Source organism: Melitaea cinxia, chromosome 19 (assembly GCF_905220565.1).
Source record: "Melitaea cinxia chromosome 19, ilMelCinx1.1, whole genome shotgun sequence".
Classification (NCBI taxonomy): domain Eukaryota; kingdom Metazoa; phylum Arthropoda; class Insecta; order Lepidoptera; family Nymphalidae; genus Melitaea; species Melitaea cinxia.
This window is the reverse complement of record NC_059412.1, coordinates 15,304,698-15,330,513: the sequence shown is the minus strand read 5'-3', so window position 1 is coordinate 15,330,513 and position 25,816 is coordinate 15,304,698. Positions and strand designations below refer to the sequence as shown.

At 34.2% G+C, this 25,816-nt stretch overlaps 1 protein-coding gene across 1 annotated transcript; it reads right to left on the bottom strand.

Annotated features, from left to right (window-relative positions):
* On the bottom strand, positions 1-24,223 carry LOC123662813 (prothoracicostatic peptides). Its single transcript, XM_045597608.1, has 6 exons — positions 24,218-24,223; positions 15,227-15,640; positions 14,855-14,959; positions 13,474-13,579; positions 5,968-6,057; positions 1-552 (listed from the first exon to the last, which is right to left on the bottom strand). Exons 1-6 carry the CDS (start codon positions 24,221-24,223, stop codon positions 527-529), a joined length of 747 nt encoding a protein of 248 aa, XP_045453564.1. The 3' UTR covers positions 1-526.
* Between the last annotated feature and the right edge of the window lie 1,593 nt (positions 24,224-25,816).

The window sequence follows — 25,816 nt, the reverse complement described above, 5'->3', positions numbered from 1 at the left end:
TTCGAATAAACTTTTATTGGACAAACGTCAACATCGAACGGAGCCCTTCAATGTACATCAACTTTACTAATAAAATACAATTATAAGTACATAACTACGTAATTAATTCAACTACCTATTACATACATAGTTACACCCAATCTCTATAGTACTTAAGCCTACGTATACGGATCACGTTCAAATAAATATTACCTTATATGAGAATATTTTATTTGCTACACGCAGAACGTCAGCTATCCTTCTCTGACACACGAGGAGTGAAAGAGATGGCATCTGGTCTGAGTACAGCAAATGAAAATCTTAACAATTAGAATAATCTAGAAGGTGACATACAATAAGGACATGTAAGTTATTTTGTACGAGTTCAAACGGAAACGGAGATGAGAAACAAGGAGCTAGGAACCGATACCGCCGAATAAATGAACTCAGTCGACTGCGAAGTGAGTGACGGACACAAGTATTATAAGACATTACATCGTAGTAGATATGACTTGAAAGTTCTCGCGTATGTTACAGCTGCTGTGGTCTAGGCCTCGTCCCCGGTGGCTCCCTCTGCAAATTATAATATTTAGTGAACACAATTTCTGAGAATAAATTAACATTGATTAAACTTTAAACATACGCTGTCCTCTGTCCTACAAGCGCTGCTGTTTATAAATACAATTATGAAATACTGCTGCCCAGTTAATAGTAAAAATTATTATTATTTTTATTTTTTTAAGTTTTTTTTTAGTATAAAAACCTTCCGGGAACATATAAATAATAAATTAGCCGAATTGGTCGAGCCATTCTCCAGTTATGCACTTAGCAACATTCATTTTTATTTATACGAGTATAGATAACTAATATTCGGATAGATGTTTAGTTTCGAATTTCAAAACAAGTCGTAGTAAATATTCTTTAAAAAAATGCTTTATTTTGAAATGACCACGCTTACGTACTTGTAATAGATCGTTATATAATATATATTTTACATTAAATTTATAGAAGTTGAAATTTAAATTAATTTGTAAAGATTCCATATTTAAGGGTTCTCGTACACCGACCCTTCACATCCCGCCGCGAAATACGGCCCTTTGATAGACATCACAATAATTTGTATGAAACAAATTAATACATTTACAAATTCATTGATCCGTGCGTATTTGTTCATTTAATGTATCTCATCTCTTGTATATATTACTTTTAACCGACCTCGGAAAATAAGGAAGTTTTATAATATCTTCAATTGGTGTTAGATTAACATGGTTACCTTTATTACTAAAACGATTCAAAAACAATATTTCGACATTAACTGCGAATGTCTTGTTCACGAGACTTGAGAGAGATATCGAGCTCCGCAAAATGAAAATAAATAATTGTGTTTGCAGACAAACGAAAAAAAACCGACTTCAATTACATCGACAAGTAATACAACGTAGATCCACGACAAAATAGTCAAGTAACTACGCGTTATCAAAGATTACTCAAAAAGTAATTATCAGGTCTCGATAAAATTTAAATGTGACCACATGATGAATATCAGCTTTTCATTAAATTAAAAATTATCAAAATCGGTACACCCAGTAAAAAGTTATTGCGGATTTTCGAGAGTTTCCCTCGATTTCTCTGGGATCCCATCATCAGATCCTGGTTTCCTTATCATGGTACTAAATTAGGGATATCCCCTTTCTAACAAAAAAAGAATTATTCAAATCGGTGTATCCACTAGAAAGTTATGCGGTATAATACAACGTAGGTCGACGATAAAAGCGTCAAGTAAAAACGCATTATTAGATATAACTCAAAAAGTAGTTGTTAGATCTCAAATAAATTTAAATGGGACCAATTGGCACACACCACCTTTCGATTAAAACAAAATTTGTCGAAATCGGTCCACCCGGTCAAAAGTTCTGATGTAACATACATAAAAAAAAAAAAATACAGTCGAATTGAGAACCTCCTCCTTTTTTGGAAGTCGGTTAAAAATATCCCGTTTGAATACTTTTAGAATCTTCAATTGTAACAGGCATTTTAACGAATATACAGTGGGATCATCATCAGATTTTTGTGCAAATTAATTTTCAATTTGTGTCTTTATTAATACTGGCTGTGCCCCGCGGTTTCATTTATTATTCATTTGAGAAAAAATAGCCTATAGCCTTCGTCGATAATTTTGGCCAACACAAAAAAAAATCAATTTGAAAGTAGTTTCTGAGATTACCGATTAAACAAATATACAAACAAACTTTTCAGATAAAATTAGTATAGATTTTACGATAAATTTGGTTCAATGGGTTTTTACATTTTTTTCTAATTTCCTTTCGTGTACGTAAAATAAAGGCGACATTGCTGGTATTGAGGGGGGTGAGAGGTGGATGCGAGTGGTCGCATTGATGACGCGACCGCGGTTTAGATTTCGGCTTGTATATGTGCGACATTACTTTCTAGTCTGGGGGTGTGCTTAAGGCCGCACGGCAGAAGTGAAAACTTCATTGTGAATATACTAAACACAGCGACACGACAGCGAAGAGCGGCTGACGGTATCTTTCTCGCTCGGGTACACTCGGCGGTCCCGAGTTCACCCGATCGAGCAAGCGTGACGGATCAGCCTAACTTACTACCTACGAAAAAATGTATGTGTGGTGGGTCAGAATAAGTTTTCATTTCAATAAATAAATTCACGTCTTCCCACAGTGCCTTTTAAAATAAACATTATGTAATAGTTTGTGAATGTCCTGAAGTAATATTTGTAGCGGAATAACGACTGGACTAAGTTAATTATCAAACAATGAAATAACTCAATTAATCATAAATATATAATCATATATAAAACAAGTGATGACATGTATTATCATTATAATACCAATTTATGGTAAAGCCGGTAACGGTCTTTGTGTAAGCCGATTTACATAACGGGTTGAAATGAGGCGATATTAAGGGATTAATTATGAAGAGGTTAAGCGCTTCGGTAGTGGCAGAATACGCGACTCTCGGGCAACAGTTGAGTTGATCATCAACTCACGACGGTTTTACAATTTCATTCGCTGTCTTTGAATACATAATAACTAAGACCTATACTTAGAAAACCCACGGAGAGTGAAATAGAGAGATCGTCCATAAGTGGCGGCGGTTTTGAGAATGGTATTCAGAATATTAGTAATCAATTTATAAAAAATATAGAGTAGAGGTCAGCCGTTGTGTGTTGCTTCCAAAAAAAATAAAAAAATAAAAAAAATTCGATAAGTCTTTTTATTGTAAGTTTTATTTCTTAATTTCATTTAAATTAGTGAATAAAAATTGCAGCTTAACACTAAATAGCCAAATGGAAAGCGACTCGCAATAAGGATAATAATAATAAAATATACCGGAAGAGGGCAACCACAGTTAAAGTCATATGCAAATAAATAACGATAAATCACCGCAGCGCAGCGCAGCGTGCAACGCGCTTCTCCCACACGCTTCCGTCACTAAACAATTAACTTTTATTGTGCTAATTAACATTTTTCAAACGCTCGCTTTTGTTCTCATGCGAATTAATTTTTCGACCTTTTATAATGGTTTCATAATTCAATTAGTATATCAAATAATTTCATTGTATTAAATTTAATGTATTTTACGTTTTATTACATTGTCAGAAACTTTTTACAGTTAAGCTTAACAGAGAAGTTTTATTTTATAAAACGACAACTTGAAAATTCGAATAAAAGAACTACTAATAAGTACTTTAATCACTGTGCGATATTGCTGTCATAAAAATTAAAACTTAAGTTAATTTATAATATTACGACCACATTCCTAACTTTTCTTCGTCTACATAACGACTTACGAACGCTGCACTGTTGAACATTAAGTTTTGATTCAAATTTCTCAGTAAAAGCAAAAACGTATTATAAAAAGTTACAACGATTTTAAAAGCTCGTATTTTTGCTGTTTTACGTGAATATCATTGACTCGACCGAAGCCCGCCAGACCCTGCGTCGAGTCGCAGATGGCAGCATAATACACTCGAAGGGTAAGGGACATCCCTGATATGTTATTCGCATATTTTTTTTTTTTTTTTCGTAAAAAATTATCCATGCTTGTATTGCGCCTTTTTTAGATCGAACCTTTTTTTTCAGTTTCTCGAAATAATATTATTTCAATTCTACAGTATAGGATTTTTTTTAAATTTCGCAGTATTTATTCCATTTTTAATACTTTAAAGTGATATTACGAAGTAGCTTAAAAAATTAAAACAGCTTATGATATCAATTAAATGTTAATTTAAAAAAAATCTATTCATTTTAATTGCATTTTTGTTATTTGCAGTAGCAATCCTGCATTACATAACAAATGACTTAGCAAACTAAAAAACAATTAAAAGTTGATACCCGAATTAAATAGTACAAAATATTGTTTTAAATTTAAGTCTCTATGAGTTGTAGAGCAATTGTTTCATGTAATTTAGTAGCAAACCATGATTTTAAATCTGTTAAATATACTTTCCAAATGGTAAATCAAGATATAGAAATATACTTGAAACGGTTTGAGCACGGTGTTTCTAAAGTTCGCTGCGGACATCCGATTTAATATCTATAAAATTGATTCTTTAGCACTTGACTTCACTTCTTGTTCTCATGATTGCGTTCGGGTCCATCGCATGTTTCGGTCACCGAACATTTATTTTGCAACCTTTTCTTTTTAGAGTTGTTAAAAGCATTTGATTTTGCTATTTTTTTAATATTTCAACAGTAATAATATGTTAAATGAAATATAAAAATAATTCAGATTTCATGCGATTTCTACACCATGTTATGTTTGTAGACATGATTTTGACGTACGCCAGAAAAATCTTTTGAAATTAAACATTAATTTAGTTTTACATTGCTTCATATATAATATATATTTTGATTCAGATATTAAATTCGTAATATTAAAAAAATCTAACACCAAACATAAATAAGTCTAATTTCTAGAAACGTCTACAGAATATTCGATACTAAAGCGAGATGGTACTGCGTGCGACGGAAATATTTACATGTGAAGAAGACAGTGAACTACATACATCTATAACTATATACATACTAAAGAAGCGGTGTATCTTCTCCATGCTGTGATTACCCCTTCTGACATAAATACAACATGTGAAAAGATAAAAGTGAACACAAGAATATTTACAAAGAATTAACTTGAGAAGACTGTAGAAGAAGAATAAGCGTCGTAGTCTTGAAACATACAGAAGTGATTTGAAACAATTGTTGAAGAAGAGAAGAAAAGTGAAGAGCTTAGAACGTTAATTCACTGCTGCAGGAAAAGAGACAGATATGTGGTGCAAAAATGTTGTGCTAAAAAGTCGTGTATGTGACAGTGTAAGATTTCAACAGAAGGAGAAGAATTAAGTAGAATAGAAGGTGAAGTGTGAAATATTTCTGTATTAATGTAACAGAAGAATGCAATGTCTTAACCAAATTTAGACTACTTTATATTGAAATAGATATTTAATGTTACAGGAGTGGAATTAAACGCAGAAGAAATAAAATAACAGTTACTTATTAAATATACATATGAGAGATTAGTTGGGTAAAAATTGTTTTAATTGTTCCAATATCATTGTTTAAATACAAATGCGATTACTAAAAAAAAAGATGGAAGAGCATCAATCTACAGCTCTAGAGAAAGAGATGGACAGTGATCAAAATATAAATTTTCACAGTGCTGGGTTCGGAATATCGTTTTCTTTATTTACCATTAAGGGTGGACTAGAATTAAAGACAGAAGAACATAGACATAATTATGTAGTGCATATTAAATAGGTCCCAAAATATATAAATATAATTTTTCTCTCGTGATTACATTGACCATCTAACATCAAACTACTGAAACATCAAATTACTGAAATGGAAGAATTTTCTAGAACATCAATCTACAGGTACAGGGTGAGGATGGTGATGTTATTTGACAAAAATTGTGCTGCAGTGACGGTTGGGTGCGGAAGCGGCCGGTTACCGTGGTCCTCGTCTAGGGGCGGGTCGCTCCGCTTGCCCCACATGCCCCGCAAGTTTGTCCAGCCGGGCTCCCGCTTCCAGTAATACGCTCCTGTTGGTTATGCTTCCCTGTTACTATCGACACTTTACAACGCTAATCTATTTCTAAAGTGGAAAAATGCTTTTGAAAATGTTTGATTAAATGAGGTTTTTACGTCATCGGAGGACAGACCTTGGTACCGATGAACCTTGAAAAAAAATTATAAATCTAAGATAGAATGCACTATAATCACATTTTACTTATTATGAACATAGATAGTACTTAAAAAGGTAAATATTACTGGAATGACCCTTAATAAACTTTAAACATTTATAGTAATGATTACGCCACCTGAAAAAGTATATAAAATTAAAAAAAAAAACTTTCTATGATTTCTCTACAACACTACGACACCTAGTGCTACCTCAGTTTGATATTTGAAAACTAGTGTTATAATCTTAGTAATCCTTTTAACGTTCGAGAATTTTAAGGATGTGATTGTAGATTTATTTGAAACTAGCTGACCCGGCGAACTTCGTATCGCCTACAAGTGACTTTTAAGTATTATCACAAATCTTTTGTATGGGAGTATAGAAAAGTGTTGTTTTTAGACTTTTTCAGGAAATTTAATTTTTTTTTTAATTTTTCTCTCCGTAAGAACCATCCTCGTACTTCAAGGAATATTTAAAAAAAAGAATTAGCGAAATCGGTCCAACCGTTCTCGAGTTTTGCGCTTAGCAACACATTCAGCGACTCATTTTTATATTATAGATAAGTACAATTTTAACTAACTAATGGTTCAATGACCTCTGTGACAGCCATATTTAAATTTCAATGTCACTTAGATTAGGTTTATCATATGTCAGATTACAATTTTTACAATGTCGGGGAAACCAGAACAGCTCAAGCCACTTAACAAAGTGGAGTGTTAATATTTAATAAAGGCCCCCTATTTCTAATCACTCAGTGTCGAGAATTCGCCTTTTGAAAATTAAATATTCAAACGATTTAGAACAACCGAAAATTAGTTTAAATTAATAAAGTTTACATACATTAATGTTATTATGTTTATTTATTATTCATAGATCTCGTAACCTACTAACTCGGTAGGAGGATTTTGTCTGCATTTTTCCATGTTTTCATGAGGCTTATATGAGATTTTTCCATAGGGAATGCAGGTAAAAGATTTCTACTAATATCCGACAGCTTGAGCTTACGATACGGTGACGCATGATTTATAATGTAATATTGTTTAGTAAAATTAATAATTTAAACGTAATTTATCGACTTAAAAATAACTTTGAATATCTCATAATAGGCTCTTCACAGTCGAGAGCGCGTGACAGGGCGCGACAGCTTAGCCTCGGTATCATTCAATAAGGGATTCAAAAGATTAATAATTCCGATTCGAAAACCGACGAGATTCAAATGAGTCTAATTTATCATGGAAAAATTAATCAAATATTTTTTTTATCATTACCATCGAATAACGGTCCATTGACGTCCGTAATTGATTGTTCCCTCGATTTTTTTTAAATAACAATCATAGTTATATAACCTTTTTTACCTGTTTGATTTTATTTTTAATTATTACGAAATATTCAAATAGTTTTATTAGAAACAAAAGAGGAAAGCTTACGGAAGTCAAAGGTAAACATTCACGTTATGAAGTTGCTAACATATTTTAATTTCTGTTGTATATTCTCAGTTCTAAATACGCCGTCAAGAGTTGTCAAGACTGTCGAAGATATTAATGTAATATTTTAATTCGGTCTTAACTTTTAGCTTTGGTAAATTTTGCCATCAACTTAAGACGTTAGCTGATTAGATATTAATTTATTTAATTTAATTTATTTATTTTGTTTCAGACATAGTCCATATCTTAATGTTAGTATTACAAAAACAACTTATATCTAATGTTAGTAAATCAATATAAATGTATATTATATATATATATATATATTATTAATGAATTGTCATTTTTAATTTAGTCATAGTTTCAACAATAGACTGACCAATAACTATATGGAGTCATGATCATTGTGTCATGTCATTAACAAACACAGACAGAACTCAGCTTTAAATTAAGTATTGTGTGTACGGTAACGAACAAGGCATATTAGTTATACAAGTATAAAATGAATTATGTCAAGATTATATTGATATTTTTTTATAAATAAACATTGTGTATACCTACTATAATAATCTAATATATAAAATTTTCGTGTCATGGTGTTAAGCATTGAACTCCTCCGAAACGGCTCGACCGATTTTAATAAAATTTTGTGGGCATATCGGGTAGGTCTGAGAATCGGCCAACATCTATTTTTCATACCCCTAAGTTATAAGGGGGGGGGGGATTAAGGGTGTTAATAACATATATGGCAAAGAAACGTTTGCGGGGTCAGCTAGTATATTTATATAAATCGCGCAGGTTTTCCATACTGTTGTCGAAGAGGCCTCGCCTTAAGTAAAGCGCTTGAAACTTTCACGACGGTTGACTCTCTACTTCAAACGTACCGTTGATGTTAATGGAAAAAGTATTTGATTCATTTCATTTAGTCCATCGTATCTTTTTTTTAAATGTACTTTAAATATTGCTCAATTTCCCGTTAACTTCCTTAGGTCGGTATATTTGGGTTCCTTAAATTTTATGTTTGAATTAGTATTAATGATATAATACATTAACTGTGCGCGTGGTTTCACCGCGTACTTTTAAGAAAAAAAAGCCTATTAGCCTTCTTCGGTAAATGGGCTATTCAATACGTAAATTAGCCAGTTCGAACCAGTATTTCCTGAAATTAGCGCGTTTTAACAAACAAACAAAGTTTTCAGCTTAATAATCTTAGTATATATACATACAATACATACAAAATAGAAGAAGAAGATATCGTGAAAACGTAAAATCTTATATAAACTATTTTAATTGTAAACCATTCTGCATTTCTAACATTTTACTGCTGTTGCAACCGTCATAGTCGCCCGTAACACCGATAAAGGCTTATTTAGTGGACAAACCAATTTGGTAAATATTATATTTTGCATCTTAATAACAGAGTTAGTGACTGCTCATGCATTTTTATAAATGTAAATAAATATTAATGAAACATTAAGCAGATTTAAAAAGGTATCTTTTATTTTTATTTATTTTATACTTTATTGCACACCACAAATATATTACAAACAAAGCATAAAGATAGTTACAGCAGTGAAGTACAATGGGCGGACTTATGGCTAATTAGCCATTTCTTTCAGACAACCCGTAAAATTATTCTTTAAAAAAATGGCGTTCAGCTGTGTCACGGACACGGCGTTTGTTGGACGAGAACACGTCTCGTAACGGGTAATATTTTTTATATAATGCCTTTTATTGGTTTGTTGGTACCATTTGATTACTTTGAATCAAATTTTCAAAATTTATTCACTACTTTGTATTTAAAGCAAAAAAAAAGAAAAGAAAGAAAAAAGTAAATCTTTCGAAAAGAATAACAATTATGTGATATTTATCTGTGTGGTGTGTGTAAATTTAAATTATAAATAATTAATAAATATGATGAATTTCACATGAAGATTTCACATTTATTTTGAAATGCACATAAAGATCATGACGTGATCTAATGCATAATTTACGATTCTATAAAGGACATACAGACAAACATTCATATTTATATACATATACCGATAAGATTTAAAAGTTTAAAGCATACAAATATCTATAAATGTTATTATTACATTATATTAATTGTTATGTAAATAAAGATGGTTATAATTGAATATACAAAATACAGAGTAAAAAAAAAACCGCATTAATGTTTTTTAAGAAATATAATAATAAAAAATGTACTTTATTATTACTAAACATTTAATAAAAACGTGTGAATATGACAAACTTATATCACATTCTCCTACTTTAAATAGAGTTTTCACTTTAAAACGAAATGAATAAAATAATTTTTAACAAAAAAAAAACCGACTTCAAAAAGGAAACTAAAAAGTGAAAAATAAATTTACTTAGTACAAAGTAATTCGTATTTTGATTTAGTTAATCAGAAATGATTAAATAAATATTTTATAATTTTGAAGTCGGTGCCAAGTAAAACAATAACTACTCTAGTATCTACTCGTAAGTTGTATTCAGTTTTCTTTCATAATTTGTTTCATTGACTATTAGTTTGAATACTTTTATTATTCTGTTATTGTTTTGAGATATCTAATAATATTTTTTTACTTGTTTGTTGTGTGTGTGTGTTGTTTGTATTTGTTATTGTAGCCAGGTTGTTGTAGTATTTACTTGGCACCAACTTCAAAATTATAAAATATTTATTTAATCATTTCTGATTAACTAAATCAAAATACGAATTACTTTGTACTAAGTAAATTTATTTTTCACTTTTTAGTTTCCTTTTTGAAGTCGGTTTTTTTTTTGTTAAAAATTATTTTATTTTACAATTTTTAGTGATGGGTAGACCTAACAAGGGATGCTTTTTCTGTTATGTCGGGGGTTCGGAAACATACACAATACACAAGTACAAACACCCAGATCATGACAAACATCTTATATGGCCAATACAAATGTCTGTCGTGCGCGGGGATTGAACCCACTAACGCCAGCGCAACAGCCGGTGCTGTGACCGCTGCGCTAACGCGTCGACATACTATGAGTAAAGTTCGCTATCAGGTGTACGTAATAACAACCGGGACTGACAGCCTAGCGTGTTCTCCGAGGCTAGGTTGGGAGATCCACAAAGATTAACAACTAGACCGAAAATAAATATTTGTATAAACATAAATATCCACTCCGAGCGGGAATAGAACCCGCGACCGTCGGTGTTTAGGCGCCGCCGACACGGCACATGCACCATTATATCAAAGCGGTCGTCAAACAGCAAAAGGTAACTGCTGTAAATTGTTGAGAAATTCCCTCGAGTGTTTATGGGCTCCATCATCAAACCTGGTCCTGCGACACAGATGATCACACAGCAGGTAATTGCTATAAATCGTTGAAAAGTTCCCTCGACTATCTTTCATCTCCATCATCAGACTTTAATGGCACTTGTAACTCATATAGGTGCAAAGTTCTCATCAATAGAAACGAATTAAGTTCAAACAGCAGGTAATTGCTATAAGTCGTTGAAGAGTACCCTCGACTATCTTTCGTCTCCATCATCAGACTGAAATGCCACTTATAATTCATATATATGCAAAGTTCTCATCAATAGAAACGAATTAAGTTCAAACAGCAGGTAATTGCTATAAATCGTTAAAGAGTTCCCTCGACTAACTTTTGTCTCCATCATCAGACTGTAATGGCACTTATAACTCATACAGGTGCAAAGTTCTCATCAACAGAAACGAATTAAGTTCAAACAGCAGGTAATTGCTATAAATTGTTGAAGAGTTCCCTCGACTATCTTTCTTCTCCATCATCAGATCGACTTCTTTATTAAATAGTAGTGCTTTATAGTGCTTAATGAAAACATGATTAAAATTACTAGTCACCCTTACGATTTTTGAAAGTTTCCCTCGATTTCTCTGGGATCCCATCATCAGATCCTGGTTTCCTTATCATGGTACCAAACTATGAATACCTCCTTTCCAACAAAAAAAGAATTATCAAAATCGGTTCATAAACGAAGAAGTTATCCCCGAACATACATAAAAAAAAAAAAAAAAAAAAATATATATACGGTCGAATTGAGTAACCTCCTCCTTTTTTTGAAGTCGGTTAAAAAGTGAGATCGTAATACGCGTCGGTATTGAGACTGCGCTGTGGGTCGTGTTTGACGAGCTATAGTGAGTTAAAGTACTTGGAGCGAGCGCTTTACGAATGCTCTACCGCCCGCAATGTTCTGTGCATTGTGTAACTTTTAATGACATCGCTTACTGTTTATATATGAAAAATGTCGGTAGTTTGAATTGTTTGTTGAAATATGGGAGTAAAATGGTATATATTTGGGTAAATTAGACTGTAATACCGCCGCGTTGGCGCAACGGTCACGGCACTGGTTTGTGGCTGTTACGCTGGCGGTAGCGGGTTCGATCCCCGCACATGACAAACATTTGTATTAGCCGTACAGATGTTTACCGTGGTCTGGGTATTTGTTCAGTCCTTGTGGGTCTCTTATCCTTCTCCTACATGGGAAAGTGAACTGTGCCCAGCAGTGGGATATTACAGGTTGAAGCGTAGCGTTAGACTATATTACGACACATATCATCTAAAGATTTATAAAGTTTATTGTTATCAATTTAACTGTGTAACGTTTATTAATATTTACCGTCTGTATACGCAATGTTTGATCTTCAAATTATTTGTGAAAAATGTGCTATTTACTGGGAAATGTTAGAAGTGAAATGATTTACTCATTTTATAAATTAAAATGTAATCTATACGAATGCTAGCCGACCCCGCAAACGTTGTTTTGCCATATATGTTATTAACCCCCTAACCCCCCCATAACTTAGGGGGATGAAAAATAGATGCTGTTCGATTCTCAGACCTACCTAATATGCACACAAAATTTCATGAGAATCGGTCAAGCCGTTTCGGAGGAGTTTAACTACAAACACCGCGACACGAGAATTTTATATATTAGATAAAGCAGAAGAGGTTGGTTAAACGCTGCAGCTCAGGAACGACTGGTTCGAATAGAAAACTTGTTATAATGCTGAATAGTCCGAGCGTAATGGTATCGAGCTATAGGCTACATAACATCATGCTACGAGCAATATGAGTGTAGCATCAATGAAAAACGTTTCAAAGAGATTTAATAAAAAAATAAGTCGCTTTATGATCGCGAAATATAACACGTTTAGTTGAAAATATAATTTCAATATTACTATCAGCAAAAATATATAATGTGAGTTAAGTTATATTTTTGTTTTTAATAAAATACAAACGAAAAGAAAATATTGCTATATATTCTGTGGAGTAACTTCGACTTCCTTCCGCGCTCTCATCCTGTCGGTAATAATGAGCATCATCGACAAGTAATTACATTTCTTCATTGCTTTTTGTAGCAGACAAACATATTTTTTTATATAAAAAATAATATTTATATTATATTTTTCTGTGATTAATCAATAAACAAAAACAAAATGTTATTAAGATTGATCTTTTAGGGTTTAGCTTACGTGCTAACAAAAGCGTTATGCAAAATTTAGAGCAGAGTGTTCTCGCTTTGTTTAAGTAGGATTAATGTACAATGACACGTTTATCCATATAATTGTTGTCATAATTAGCTCATTAGTAAGTTGATACAACAATTTAATCGCTTAAAGCGCTTTACATTGCGCGCTAAGTTATTTATTTATACAAGTAATAATAAATTGCTACATTACTTGGATTGTATTCATTGTAATTTAAAGTAAGAAGTGAAAAGCAGTCGCTGTGACGACGATTCAAAGGTTTATATAAAACCTTCTTGAATAAAGTAATTTTTATTTTTTATTTTTAAATAAAAGTGCTTGTAATATAGGTCTAAGTAATACCACTGTTGTACTGCGCCTGCTTCATGGGCCGCTTGCCCCAGGCCCCGTGGAGTGACGACCAAGCTTTCTTCTCCGGAGCGTCCATGGCTAGGCGTTCGGCTTCCATCTGAACAAAGAAATACAAAATAAACTCTTAAAAACTTGCAGCTTATATGCGACTAACATCATCACATATTGGTATGAGACCTGTTAAGTGTGGATTCTAATCAAAGCCTCCATAGGGTATTCTAGCCAACTGAGTTGGTACACTTTCTTAGTACGCTTAAGCCTGTAATATCCCACTGTTAGGCATAGCCCTCTTTCCCCATGTAGGAGAAGGATCAGAGCTTAATCCACCACGCTGCTCCACTGCGGGTCAGCGGATAAAAAAATGTTTTGTTAATGTAGCAATAATAGGCATATTTTAATTTAAAAGCTTCTCAGTAAACATATATGTCGGTGTGGTAGTCCTTGGAAAGGTCGAAATGTTAAACATATATCAGTACTGCATTATTCTGAAACTAAATATTTTAGTAGTTGAAATTTATTTAGTATTTTTATTTTAGTATTTTTATTTTAGTATTTAAATTAACAGTCTCTTACATGGAGAAAAAGGCCTCTGTCCGGCTGTGGGATGATACCTTGAATGCGTATGCGTAAATTTACAGTAGACAATTTATTACATTTAAGAATGTACGATATCACGATGGCGACGGGGAATATATGGCAATTAATGCCCGCGAGAGTTATGGCGTGACCATCGCTTTCCAATATGTTTCTTGTAATAACTCACTTTTCACACGACCTCGTAATGTTAAAGTACATTTTTATGCAATATAGAATGATTTATATTATATTATTTGTGAAGAGAATAAAGTGTATTTAATTGAAATCAACGATTTTCTTGGTTCAATTTTTTATAGCTTAGGAGTTTGTTTCATGAAAATGTATATCATAGTATTAGTATAGTACGAATAATATTTTAACTGACGTAGGGCACAGCAGGAATTTCCTCGACCTTACAGAAGATCACAGCTAAATAATACTGTTTTCAAGCAGTATTGTGTTCCTGTCGGTGAGTAAGGTGACCAGAGCTCCTGGGGGGATTGGGGATTGGGTCGGCAACGCGCTAGCGATGCTTCTGGTGTTGCAGGCGTCTATAAGCTACGGTAATCGCTTACCATCAGGTGAGCCGTTCGCTTGTTTGCCGACCTAGTGACATAAAAAAAATATTATTTGTAATTCTCGACAAAAGGAACACAGGTCGCTCACCAATCAAGTGACGACCTGAAAAAGACAGCGGGAAGCTGCTGGATGCAGAGGATGCAAGACCTTAGAGGAAGCCTATGTCCAGCAGTGGACTACTAAAGGCTATGATTATGAATGATTATTTCTAAGTTACCTGTTGAATAGGGACGAGATGATCGTAGGCGATTTCGTAGTCCTCGTAGTCAGGTTCGGGTCCGGAGCGCTTGCCCCAGGAACCGTGGAAGTTAGCCCATTTCTCCTAATTACAAAATCATATATTGTACAGATATTTTCATTAAATCTTCATAAATTTTCCATATCTCAAAGTAATTTTCTAAATTGCTCATTCCATAAAAATCTTTTACAAAGAAAAATCAATCTCAAAAATAAAATCTTAAAAAAAAATTGAGCCCAATCGATCCAGCCCTCAAGTATTGCTCTGAGCAGCACATCAATTACTGTTTCCATTAGGTCGAATAATGTACTTAAATGAATAAAAGTTAATAAAAGTAGATATGCTACGTACAGGTGCGCGCTTTCCCCAAGCAGAGCTCATGTCTTGCCATCCTCGTTTGCCCCACGCAGAGCTCATGTCCTGCCAGCCGCGCTTGCCCCAAGCAGAGTTAAGATCTTGCCAGCCCCTCTTTCCCCATGGAGTTTGGTACAAATCCCTCCATGCGCGTTTGCCCCAAGCGGTGTTCAAATCTTGCCAGCCTCTCTTGCCCCACGCGGAATTTAAGTCTTGCCACCCTCTCTTGCCCCATGCTGAGTTAAGGTCCTGCCAGCCACGTTTGCCCCAAGCGGAGTTCAGGTCTTGCCATCCGCGCTTGCCCCAGGCCGAGCTCATGTCCTGCCAGCCCCGCTTGCCCCAGCCGCCCCCGCCGTGTAGACTGGCCCACGCTCTTTTTTCTTCTTCCGTTAGTTCCATCTCCGTGTCCGGCTAGAAACATTATTATCATTGTTAATATAATTGTAACTGTTAAAATATTTCTTAAACAGAACTTTATTGATAAAGCTTATTAAATGCACATGTCGGTTAGGGAGGTTTACCTTTGTAGATAAACCAGGAGATAATAATAGTTTAAAAAAAAACACGCTTTTATAAATAACACAAACTAAAAAGTAGAAAACCTTATCAACTTAGTGTATTGTCATCGGTCCTCGATAAGTCTACTAAGTTTAAATGAAACCTGAACGTTTGAAGTGGGTCAAAATGAAGTCCAAAGGAGTCGGTTACAAACATATAAACATACAGGTGAAGCTAATAGATATCGTGTAATTAAATTACTTGATCTGATTGATTTTAATTTTTAAATTGTTTAAAGTAAGTAAATACGAGTGCTTAAATCTCGCGACAATATTTTGTCATGTAAATTGTGTAATGACGTTATATACATATTCATAGTAATTGTCTAAGGGAACAGTTTATTTCATTCTTTTTAGCGCACTTAAAATAAAATCTGCTTTTTTAAATTATTGTGTTTGCTTGCAAACGCAAAAACCAGTCTTCAATTACACTGACAAGTAATACAACGTAATTAAAAATTAACAAACGCACTAGTCGTCACTACGATTTTCGAGGGTTCCCCTCGATTTCGCTGGGATTCCATCATCAGATCCTGGTTTTCTTATCACGGTAACACACTTGGGATATTGCCTATGCAATAAAAAAAGAATCATCAAAATCGGTTCATAAACGACGAAGTTATCCCCGAACATACATTAAAAAAAAACATATATACGGTCAAACATATATATATATGTTTGACCGTATATATGTATGTTGTATACGGTCGAATTGAGTAACCTCCTCCGTTTTTGAAGTCGGTTAAAAAGCTTGTTACTTTTAATTTATTTGAATGAGTGTTTTGTAGTTGTATAATAGAAATGTCGTGAAGCCATTCGATTAAGTATTCTAGTTGATTACTTCGATTTTATTCGTCCTTCAGAGCCATCAAGCATTCAATACGAGTCCTGTAAGCAAGTCTCTCGTAATTAATGTATAAGACATTAAGCCGGTTCGATTTGATATTCGTTAAGACAATGCCTCTATTCTGTAATGGCTCGGATTATTTTGCTGCCTCTATTAGATTAGTTAACGGAGTTTTGTTTTTAATTGGGATAAAGAAGGTTTTATAGTCGTTCATGCATCACATGAATGAGTTCGCGAAGTTATGCCTTTAGATCGGAATGTTAATTGTGATACTGCTCGGAGCTGCGAGGCTCGTCCGGACTAAAGGATCGCCTAATCTAATTTAACATGAATCATTTTAAAAAGTTGTTTTTGTATCGGGATTGTTGTCTTTTGAAGTTCATTGAATAAGACCTAAGCAGTTTTGTTTAAGCAAATTAAATAATTAATAATTAATTAACTGTTTAATTGTTGTAAGGTTTTAACTGTTCAATTTTCTGTAATATTAAGTTTGGGCAGCGTGTTGCTACATTGCGTGGTTAGTTACACGGACCGCGCGAGATACCAGTTCAACACAGCTTGCGTCAACAATGTGAATGGCGAGAGAACGCCCGCTTCTATGGTCCCTCGATTAAGTAATCTTCTCAGACACTTCTCAGACTTCTTTGGTCGACGCCGCGTTGGCGCAACGGTTACATTCATGGATTGTACCTGTTGCGCTGGCGGTTGCGGGTTCGATCCCCGCACATGACAAACATTTGTATTGGCCATACAGGTGTTTGCCGTGGTCTGGGTATTTGTGCAGTCCTTGTGAGTCTCCCCACCGTGCCTCGGAGAGCATGTTAAGCTGTCGGTCCCGGTTGTTATCATGTATACCTGATAGCGATCGTTACACATAGTAGGGAATATATCCGCCAACCCGCATTGGAGCAGCGTGGTGGATTAAGCTCTGATCCTTCTCCTACATGGGGAAAGAGGCCTATGCCCAGTAGTGGAATATTACAGGCTGAAGCGGACAGATTTGGTCGAATGTATCAAAAATATTAATATTAAACAAAAAGTTCTATTTTTCGACAAAACCTTTTGTGAAAACATATCATTATTATAATAATTTGTAATTTAATTGACGTATCAATTGAAACTACAATATTATTGAGATTCCTTTTTTAACCGACTTCAAAAAAGGAGGAAGTTATTCAATTCGACCGTATGTATGTTCGGGGATAACTTCGTCGTTTATGAACCGATTTTGATGATTCTTTTTTTTTTGTTGGAGGAGAAGAAGATTTCTTAAGTGGAATCCTAGGGAAATCGAGGGAAACTCTCGAAAAGCCGCATAAATTTTTACTGGGTGTACCGATTTTGATGATTTTTAATTTAATCGAAAGCCGATGTTTATCATGTGGTCGCATTTAAATTTCATCGAGATTTGATTACAACTTATGGTGTAATCTTTGATAATGCGTATTTACTTGACTATTTTATCGCCTCGATGTCGATGTAACTGAAGTCAGTCTTTTTTCGTTTGCCAGCAAACACAAATATTTATTAGTATCTACGGTTTTTACCGTTATGAAATGTAAGCTGAATCATTGTACAAACCTCATCACACAATGTTTTTATTTCGCTGTTTGTAATTTTAAATTTGTACATATTGTTTGTTCATTTGATAGTTTAATAAATAATAAAAAGTATTTTTAATATTAGTAAGATCATTCAATACAATAATAAATATAAAACACGGAAATGCGCAACGTTATCGAGGATAACAGTCGAGCACACACTTCACAGTAAGTAGTTGATTTTATAAGTGGCACCTGTTCCGACCCAGTGGCTATGGCGAGGTCAAGTGTATCACGCGAGGAAAACTATAAATTTCCATAATTCCACATCGAATCCTATTAATTTACTTCAAGTATCAGAATCTGTAGCAGAATTTCTCCTTGTTCCATCTGCTGGTTCAGTTTGTACACACTTTTACGGTTTGGCTCGCTTCGAGTCGAACAATGCGTTGCTTTCAAGTTATTCAACCGTGAAGAACAAAAGCAATCTGCAGCGTTAATAACGACGGCTTGAAACGTACAAACTGAACTTACAATGAATTAAAATTTAAATAAATTCTTTGAATGTTGTTAGCGCAATTACTAGAGGGTGAATTACTTTGTGTGTTTTTATCAAACTTTAAATAGCTCTTGTTAAGAAAATGAATCATTCTTTTGTTTCAGTTTTTTGTTACACTACAATCTGCAGTTATGACAACTTTATAGAGAAAGAATTTTCTGCTTTAAAATAGTTAAGACGCTAAAGGATGCCCTTTTCTACCTTCATTCTATCATTGCTGTGTGGCTACGGCGCTAAAGAATTTAGCCACCCCCTCTCTTCCCGTGGGTGTCGTAAGAGGCGACTAAGGGATAACAAGGTTCCACAACCATCTTGGAACTTAAGAAGCCGACCGATGGCGGGATAACCATCCAACTGCTGGCTTTGAAATACACAGGCCGAAGACGGGCAGCAGCGTCTTCGGTGCGACAAAGCCAGTACTGCGGTCACCAACCCGCCTGCCCAGCGTGGTGACTATGGGCAAAACACATGAGTTCACGTTATTTTTGGCGTAAACTTGTGGAGGCCTATGTCCAGCAGTGGACTGTATAGGCTGTAATGATGATTCTATCATTTCCAAGTCTAACGTTTAGAATAGAAATTATGTGATATTAATTATACACGCCGGAGGAAATTTAAAAAGATTTAATGTGAGAAAGCTTTTTATCTCCGAAACTCGCAATCAAATCGTTTATACTGGATAAATACGCATTAGCTTGCGAACCCATTAAAATATAACGTATAACCGTTTTGAGTTTTAAACGATAAATTTAATGTACTTTACTTCCGTCGGAGGAATGAGCTGACGTCGTTTAGATGATAGATGTCGCTGTAGAGCAGCTGGCCTTGAGGGATGTTGCTAATTTCATAAGCGGGGGCGGGTCTGTGGTTACAGCGCTGTTTGATGTCTGAGTTAATGCTGTTTCAAGTCAATCGTCTTGATGTTGTAACATGTTCTATTTATTATGGTTATTTTAATTTTTTTTCAATAGATGTTTTCTTGTTTTATTATTCATTTATTAGTATATCTTATCAGCTTATTAGTTTTTACTATTTATATTAATGTTACTGGCAGGATAGACGAACTATTTTATATGATTGTAATTTATTTATAATCTGTGACGCGGAATTAAAATATTAATAAGTCTGTCCTTTGCCTTTCCCTATTAGGGATAAATTTTAAAACAACATATTAATAAGTCGGACTTTGATATATTTTTTTTTGGACAAAAAGTTTGAAAATCTTAATTTATACAAATAAATGGAGAGCCAGTTTTTGTGTTCGGTTATACTGCGAAAACTACTGAACCGATCTGAATAATACTTACACCATAAGATGCAGCGTGTTTCGGAAAAGGTTTTAGTATATGATATAATGAAAAAAAGTGAAAATTGTGGACGGATAGAGGTCGCTAGTAAAAACATATATAAAAAAATTATAAACTTTTTGTTTGGTTGGTCCCGTTGTAACGAATTATTCAGACATTTTAAATTTGTAACCTCAACCACACTGATCAATTTACTTCGTGTATTTTCCATTCTACGTGAGATTGGCGAAATCATTCAAGGTATTTTCACACCATTTGAAGACATTCAACCAAATGAACGAATGATAATAAGATTTTACAACATAGACTGTAACTGATGTAGGGTACAGCAGGTCCTGCTCAAAATATGGAGCAGCCCGACTGGGTACTACACCTCGTCCTTACAGAAGATCACAGCAAAATAATACTGTTTTCAAGCACTATTGTGTTCCTGTTGGTGAGTAAGGTGACCAGAGCTCCTGGGGGGATTGGGGATTGGGTCGGCAACGCGCTTGCGATGCTTCTGGTGTTGCAGGCGTCTATAAGCTATGGTAATCGCTTACCATCAGGTGAGCCATACGCTTGTTTGCCGACCTAGTGATATAAAAAAAATACAATTCCCAGCCCATATGAACTTTAACTTGATTGATCAGGTGAAAAGTTTCATTCATATAGAACTATACGAGATCGCTCTAGTGTAGTGATGCGTGAACCGTGAGGGCGCTCACAAACCGGCGATTACGGGTGCAATTCCCGCACGGGATGGATATTCGTATTTGTACGAATATTTCTTCACGGTCTGGTTGTATGTCTTTGTAGGTCGCCCCACTATATCTCGGAGAGCACGTTAAGCAGTCGCTCCCGGTTTTTTTTTTTAAATTTTAACATCCATAGGCTCTTGAGTGCCCATGCCTTTTTTATTTATATTTTAATTTTCAAGCGTTGAGGCGTATTATTTTCAACATCGCATGCTTCAAATTGCGAACTAAAGCTTATTTTCTCTAATTCGATGGTGAGTCCAAAACTGACTGTGAGATATATATACCTATATATACATATATATTTATGTAGGTTAATAATTAAGATAATTATTTACAACTATGGATTTTCTTTCTTTTTATTATTTACATTTTATTTTATAACAAACTACATGCTTTATACTTTACATTGTGTGACTCTAAATTGTTAATTTACCGCATTGTCGACGGCCACTCTCATTTTATCCTGGTTATCATCATAAGCATCTGATAGCAAACGCTACTCATAAGGGAATACTTATATTAACCAACCCGCAGTGGCATACCATGGTGGTTTAAGCTCCGATTCTTCTACACCCAGCAGTGGGATGTTACAGGCTGAATCGCAGTAACATAAACAGAAATACAACAAAATAAATTTTATATTTTTATGAAATATTATTGGACATGACTCCTTAAGAAACGAAGTGGAATTGTATGAAACAAGCGACGCCGATACTCAGTGATGCTGAGATACGAATACAAAGCGACAATTTGCGTTTTGATTTTAGATATTAACTAGCTGACACGGCAAACGTTGTCTTGCCGCTAAACGCTACTTAAATATAGGGGTTGGTGGTAGAAGGGTGAAAATTTAGGGTTGTATTTTTTAACGCCAAATAATAATAAAATAAAAAATAAATAGTATATCTAAAAATTAAAAAAAAAAAAAAAAATTGGTGTGGACTTCCCTTAACATTTAGGGGGATTGAAAAATAGATGTTGTTCGATTCTCAGACCAACCTCATATGCACACAAAATTTCACGAGAATCGGTCAAGCCGGTTCGGAGGAGTTTAACTACAAACACCGCGACACGAGACTTTTATATATTAGATTATATTAATTAATTATTTATAATTTGGTTCACTTATATATCGTTATATATCATTCTTTATGTGTCACCTATTCTAAGGAGTACGTGCTTATACAACTAAAGAGTTCTTTAAAATGAGATACGACTACACAGTGACGCGCGTTGTGCTGACACATTTGTAAATATTGAACCATCCTTCACACTGACTCAACTCACACGAGTATATTCAGAATGGCCAGTTCGCAGCAGAAATATTTTCCAGTATTTGATCAAAGTAAACATTCCATTTCCGACCTCAAACCTGAAGTTACTGACAGATTTGCAATTTATTTCGTTAGACTTATTTCTTATTGAACGAATCATGAAAATGGGGGGAAAATGTGACATATCAATCATGCTTTGTCTTCTATATCGGCGTTTGTGTAAATATGAATAGGGCGTAGGCTTCGTACGTCACTAGCAGCGGATAGGATTACTTGAAATGAAATGTATGTTAATGTATCTTGGTGTACGAAGTAAATTTTAAGTTTAATTTTTGTTTATATTATGATAGGCTTGCGTTTGACCACTATTTCACCCGATGTTAAGTGATAATGCGGTCTAGGATGGAGCACGCTTACCTAGAAGTAACCTATTCACTCGCGACTTAAAGATCCCCAGGTTGTAGTTATCCGGAAACACAGACGCTGGTAGAGGGTTCCATTTTTTGGCCGTAAGCATTAATAATGTACTAGCGAATCTCTTGGTGCGTATAGTGGGAACTTATTACATAAAATTTATCACATAGTATGTCTGTTTCACTAGTTGCTTACAAAGCTATTTGACCTGTAAAAATATCCGACAGATTAAAGCTTACGATACATTTTCTTCCACCAACAAACGACTTATATGTTAGATATTTCTATTCAAAACCTTTCAATTTTGTTAGGCTGTCAGGAAGCATTATCTTGATATTCAACGTGAATAAAATTATATATATATGTATTTATGTATATATGTCTGTATGTATGTATGTTTGTATGTATGTGTTTGTGTATGTATATGTTTATGTATATTTGTATTTATGTATTTATATGTGTATGTATGTATGTATGTATGTATGTACGTATGTATGTGTTTATGTGTGTATGTATGTATGTAAATAAATAAATATATTCAAACGTTTATGTCTCAATTTGTACACCTACACTGACACAATACCATCTCCTCTGCCCCTAGGTTGCCTGGAAGAGATCGCTTTTTAGCGATAAGGCCGCCCTATGTGCCTGATGATACTCTGTTTAAGTCCATAATATGTATTATTTCTGTTTTGGTGTACAATAAAGTGTATTGTTATGTTATGTTATGTTATGTTAGTCATCAGAAGATCTATCGCACACATAAGTTGCTGATAAAAACTATCAGAATCTTGTCTGTGCAATAAAATTTCCGAACAATCAGTGAATACGGCCCCGAATGTAGTATCTATGGGTCTAGTTGATGGTCGATGTTTACTTCTCGTGACGAGAATGAAAAATTCTTGGTTTTGTTTATGACGTGAACCATTAGTAATTAATAATTACTATGCATTTAATAATTTAATCGGTCACCAACCCGCCTGCCCAGCGTGGTGACTATGGGCAAAACACATGAGTTCACGTTATTTTTGGCGTAACCTTGTGGAGGCCTATGTCCAGCAGTGGACTGTATAGGCTGTAATAATGATGAATGCATTTAATTATTTAAAACTTTATTGAATATATGAAAATATATTAACAAAGTACTGCCAATCACAGTGCTCTATAGCGCGCTCGTCCATAGAATAAATTACTTTAGTGGGAAATCGTAAATGTAAATACATAATAAATAAACGATTTTAGAATTGCTCACAGACGATAAAAACACTAAGTGGAGTTCATGAATAAAGTGTACTTTAGGTTTCTCGGAATGCCTCTGTGGATAGCGAAGCCCTTCACAAACAATCTGTAAAAGATTTTTTCTTTTATTGTGCTCTGTAACAGTTTATTTTCGTATAAATTTCAGTTCTCGTCTTATATTTACATAAATATTGTACTTTATTAGTTTACAGAACAATTTTCATTTAAATTTCTATTAGTTAATTATGACTGTTTAAAAAAATGAGTAATATGTCGCCTTTCACTACATTTACTAAAGTGTTAACATTAAATAATCAATATTTGTCTATTCTTTATACTCATTATTAAATCTTGTGTACATTAAAAAAGTGTGTGCGTACTTATGTACGCACGTAAGAAGTTACACTTCATTGGCTAGCTTCACGTTGCTAACTTCTTCTTCGTTGACGAGCTAACTTCAGGGTGTGGGTTTTTTGTGTGACGGTGTGCGCGCGCATCGTACAAAATTACCCTCATTTTTCGCATTAAAAACTGCGGAGTTTCTTGCCCTATCTGCAGAATTTAATTTCCTGGTGGTACCTTCTCATTAACTAGAATTCATATTAAAAACGAATATAATTTCAATTTCAAGTCCAGCCAGTCTCTCGTTCACCAACCCGCCTGCCCAGCGCGGTGACTTGCTGACTATGGGCAACACACGTGAGTTCACGCCATTTTGGCGCGAACTTATGGAGGCCTATACAGTATGTGGAGGCCGATAGCAGTGGATTGGGATTGGAGGCTTAAGTTTGTGTGTGTGTGTAATTTCAATTTATAAAATGACGATTTAAAGGTGCTTTTGAGTCTACTTAAATAAACTAATAAATATAGTGTAGGTATATAAAATCAGTATCGACATTAGAGTTATACAGCTAAATAAGTTTGTAAATACGACAAAGCTCACGTAGCGAGCTGAGATACACCTTGTCCTCCATTAATGCGCTCAGTCTGCTCCTTTATCTAATCATAATCAGATTGTCCGTCTGTAGATCGCTGATACGTCCATTGTCTCGCTGTTAGCTCGTGTCTCGACTGCTGAGTGCCCTCGATCAGAATCTTAACTTGTCGAGCTTATCTGTCAGTGTCTGACTTATTCGACTATTTAGATTATTTTGATTAAATTTTGTTTATTTTATCACTAGTGTTTCACATTGTTTTGATTTAATCTGTCTTTTAAATTGTATTTAAGTTTATCGAGTAAATGATTTAAATAAGATGTACGAGAAATGTTTTTTTAAGTTGGATTTAAGATTTGTATATTTTCGATTAAGAGTATATTCAAAATCAATTATAATTTGCGTGTCAATAGTGTACACAACTTTTTTATTAAATAAAAATAATTGATATTATAATAATTTGCAATCTCTACATTATTTTATTCCTGACTCTGACCAATCTCCTCCTGACTGATTTCCAGTAAGAAATTAAAAGTTTTAAAATTATAATTAGTTAGAAAATTAAAAAAGTTTATATATCAATTTAATATTAAAATTCTTAAGTAATTCTCACATCACTTACAAACAATTAACCAGCTTCCACTTACATATATCTCAATGTAACATTGAAAACGATCCTTTTAATAGAAAGTGACTTGTTTTGTTAACGTTTCGCTAACGCGGCGGTGTTGCCTGAATACCTGTCTATTAATATTACATAATTTATTCAAGAATATAAAACGAGTCGACACGAGTGCGTCTGTTCAACTCAACGCGCGTCTCCGGTGCGGACACTAATTGTCTTCACGGCCCTTTGTCTCATAATGTGAGATAATACGACGAATATTAGCTGTAATTAAACCTCTTTTGTATGTGCACGGCTGCGCGCGCCATTTTGTTTTGTCGGATATACTGAGTGATAATGGTTATTGTAGATTTACTTTATTCATATTCAGAATTGTATCATTTCTGTTGTGTTGACGTATTAAAAACGTTCTGTTTAAATAATTCGTATTTTAATACATATTTATTATAATTTAAATATTCAGATGTTTCTAAGGATTAAACGAATTTGTATATAGGTATTCAAATTACTGTAAAAAAAGTGAGACGTCACGTGACGGCTGGCAGATGT

Bases quoted from the DNA above. Each gene is read 5' to 3' on its own strand.
- LOC123662813 (XM_045597608.1), bottom strand. The intron at 14,960-15,226 runs GTACGTAGCATA...TTTTGTAATTAG, and splicing joins CTTGGGGAAAGCGCGCACCT to GAGAAATGGGCTAACTTCCA. The intron at 553-5,967 runs GTAACCGGCCGC...TATAATTTGCAG, and splicing joins GCCCCTAGACGAGGACCACG to AGGGAGCCACCGGGGACGAG.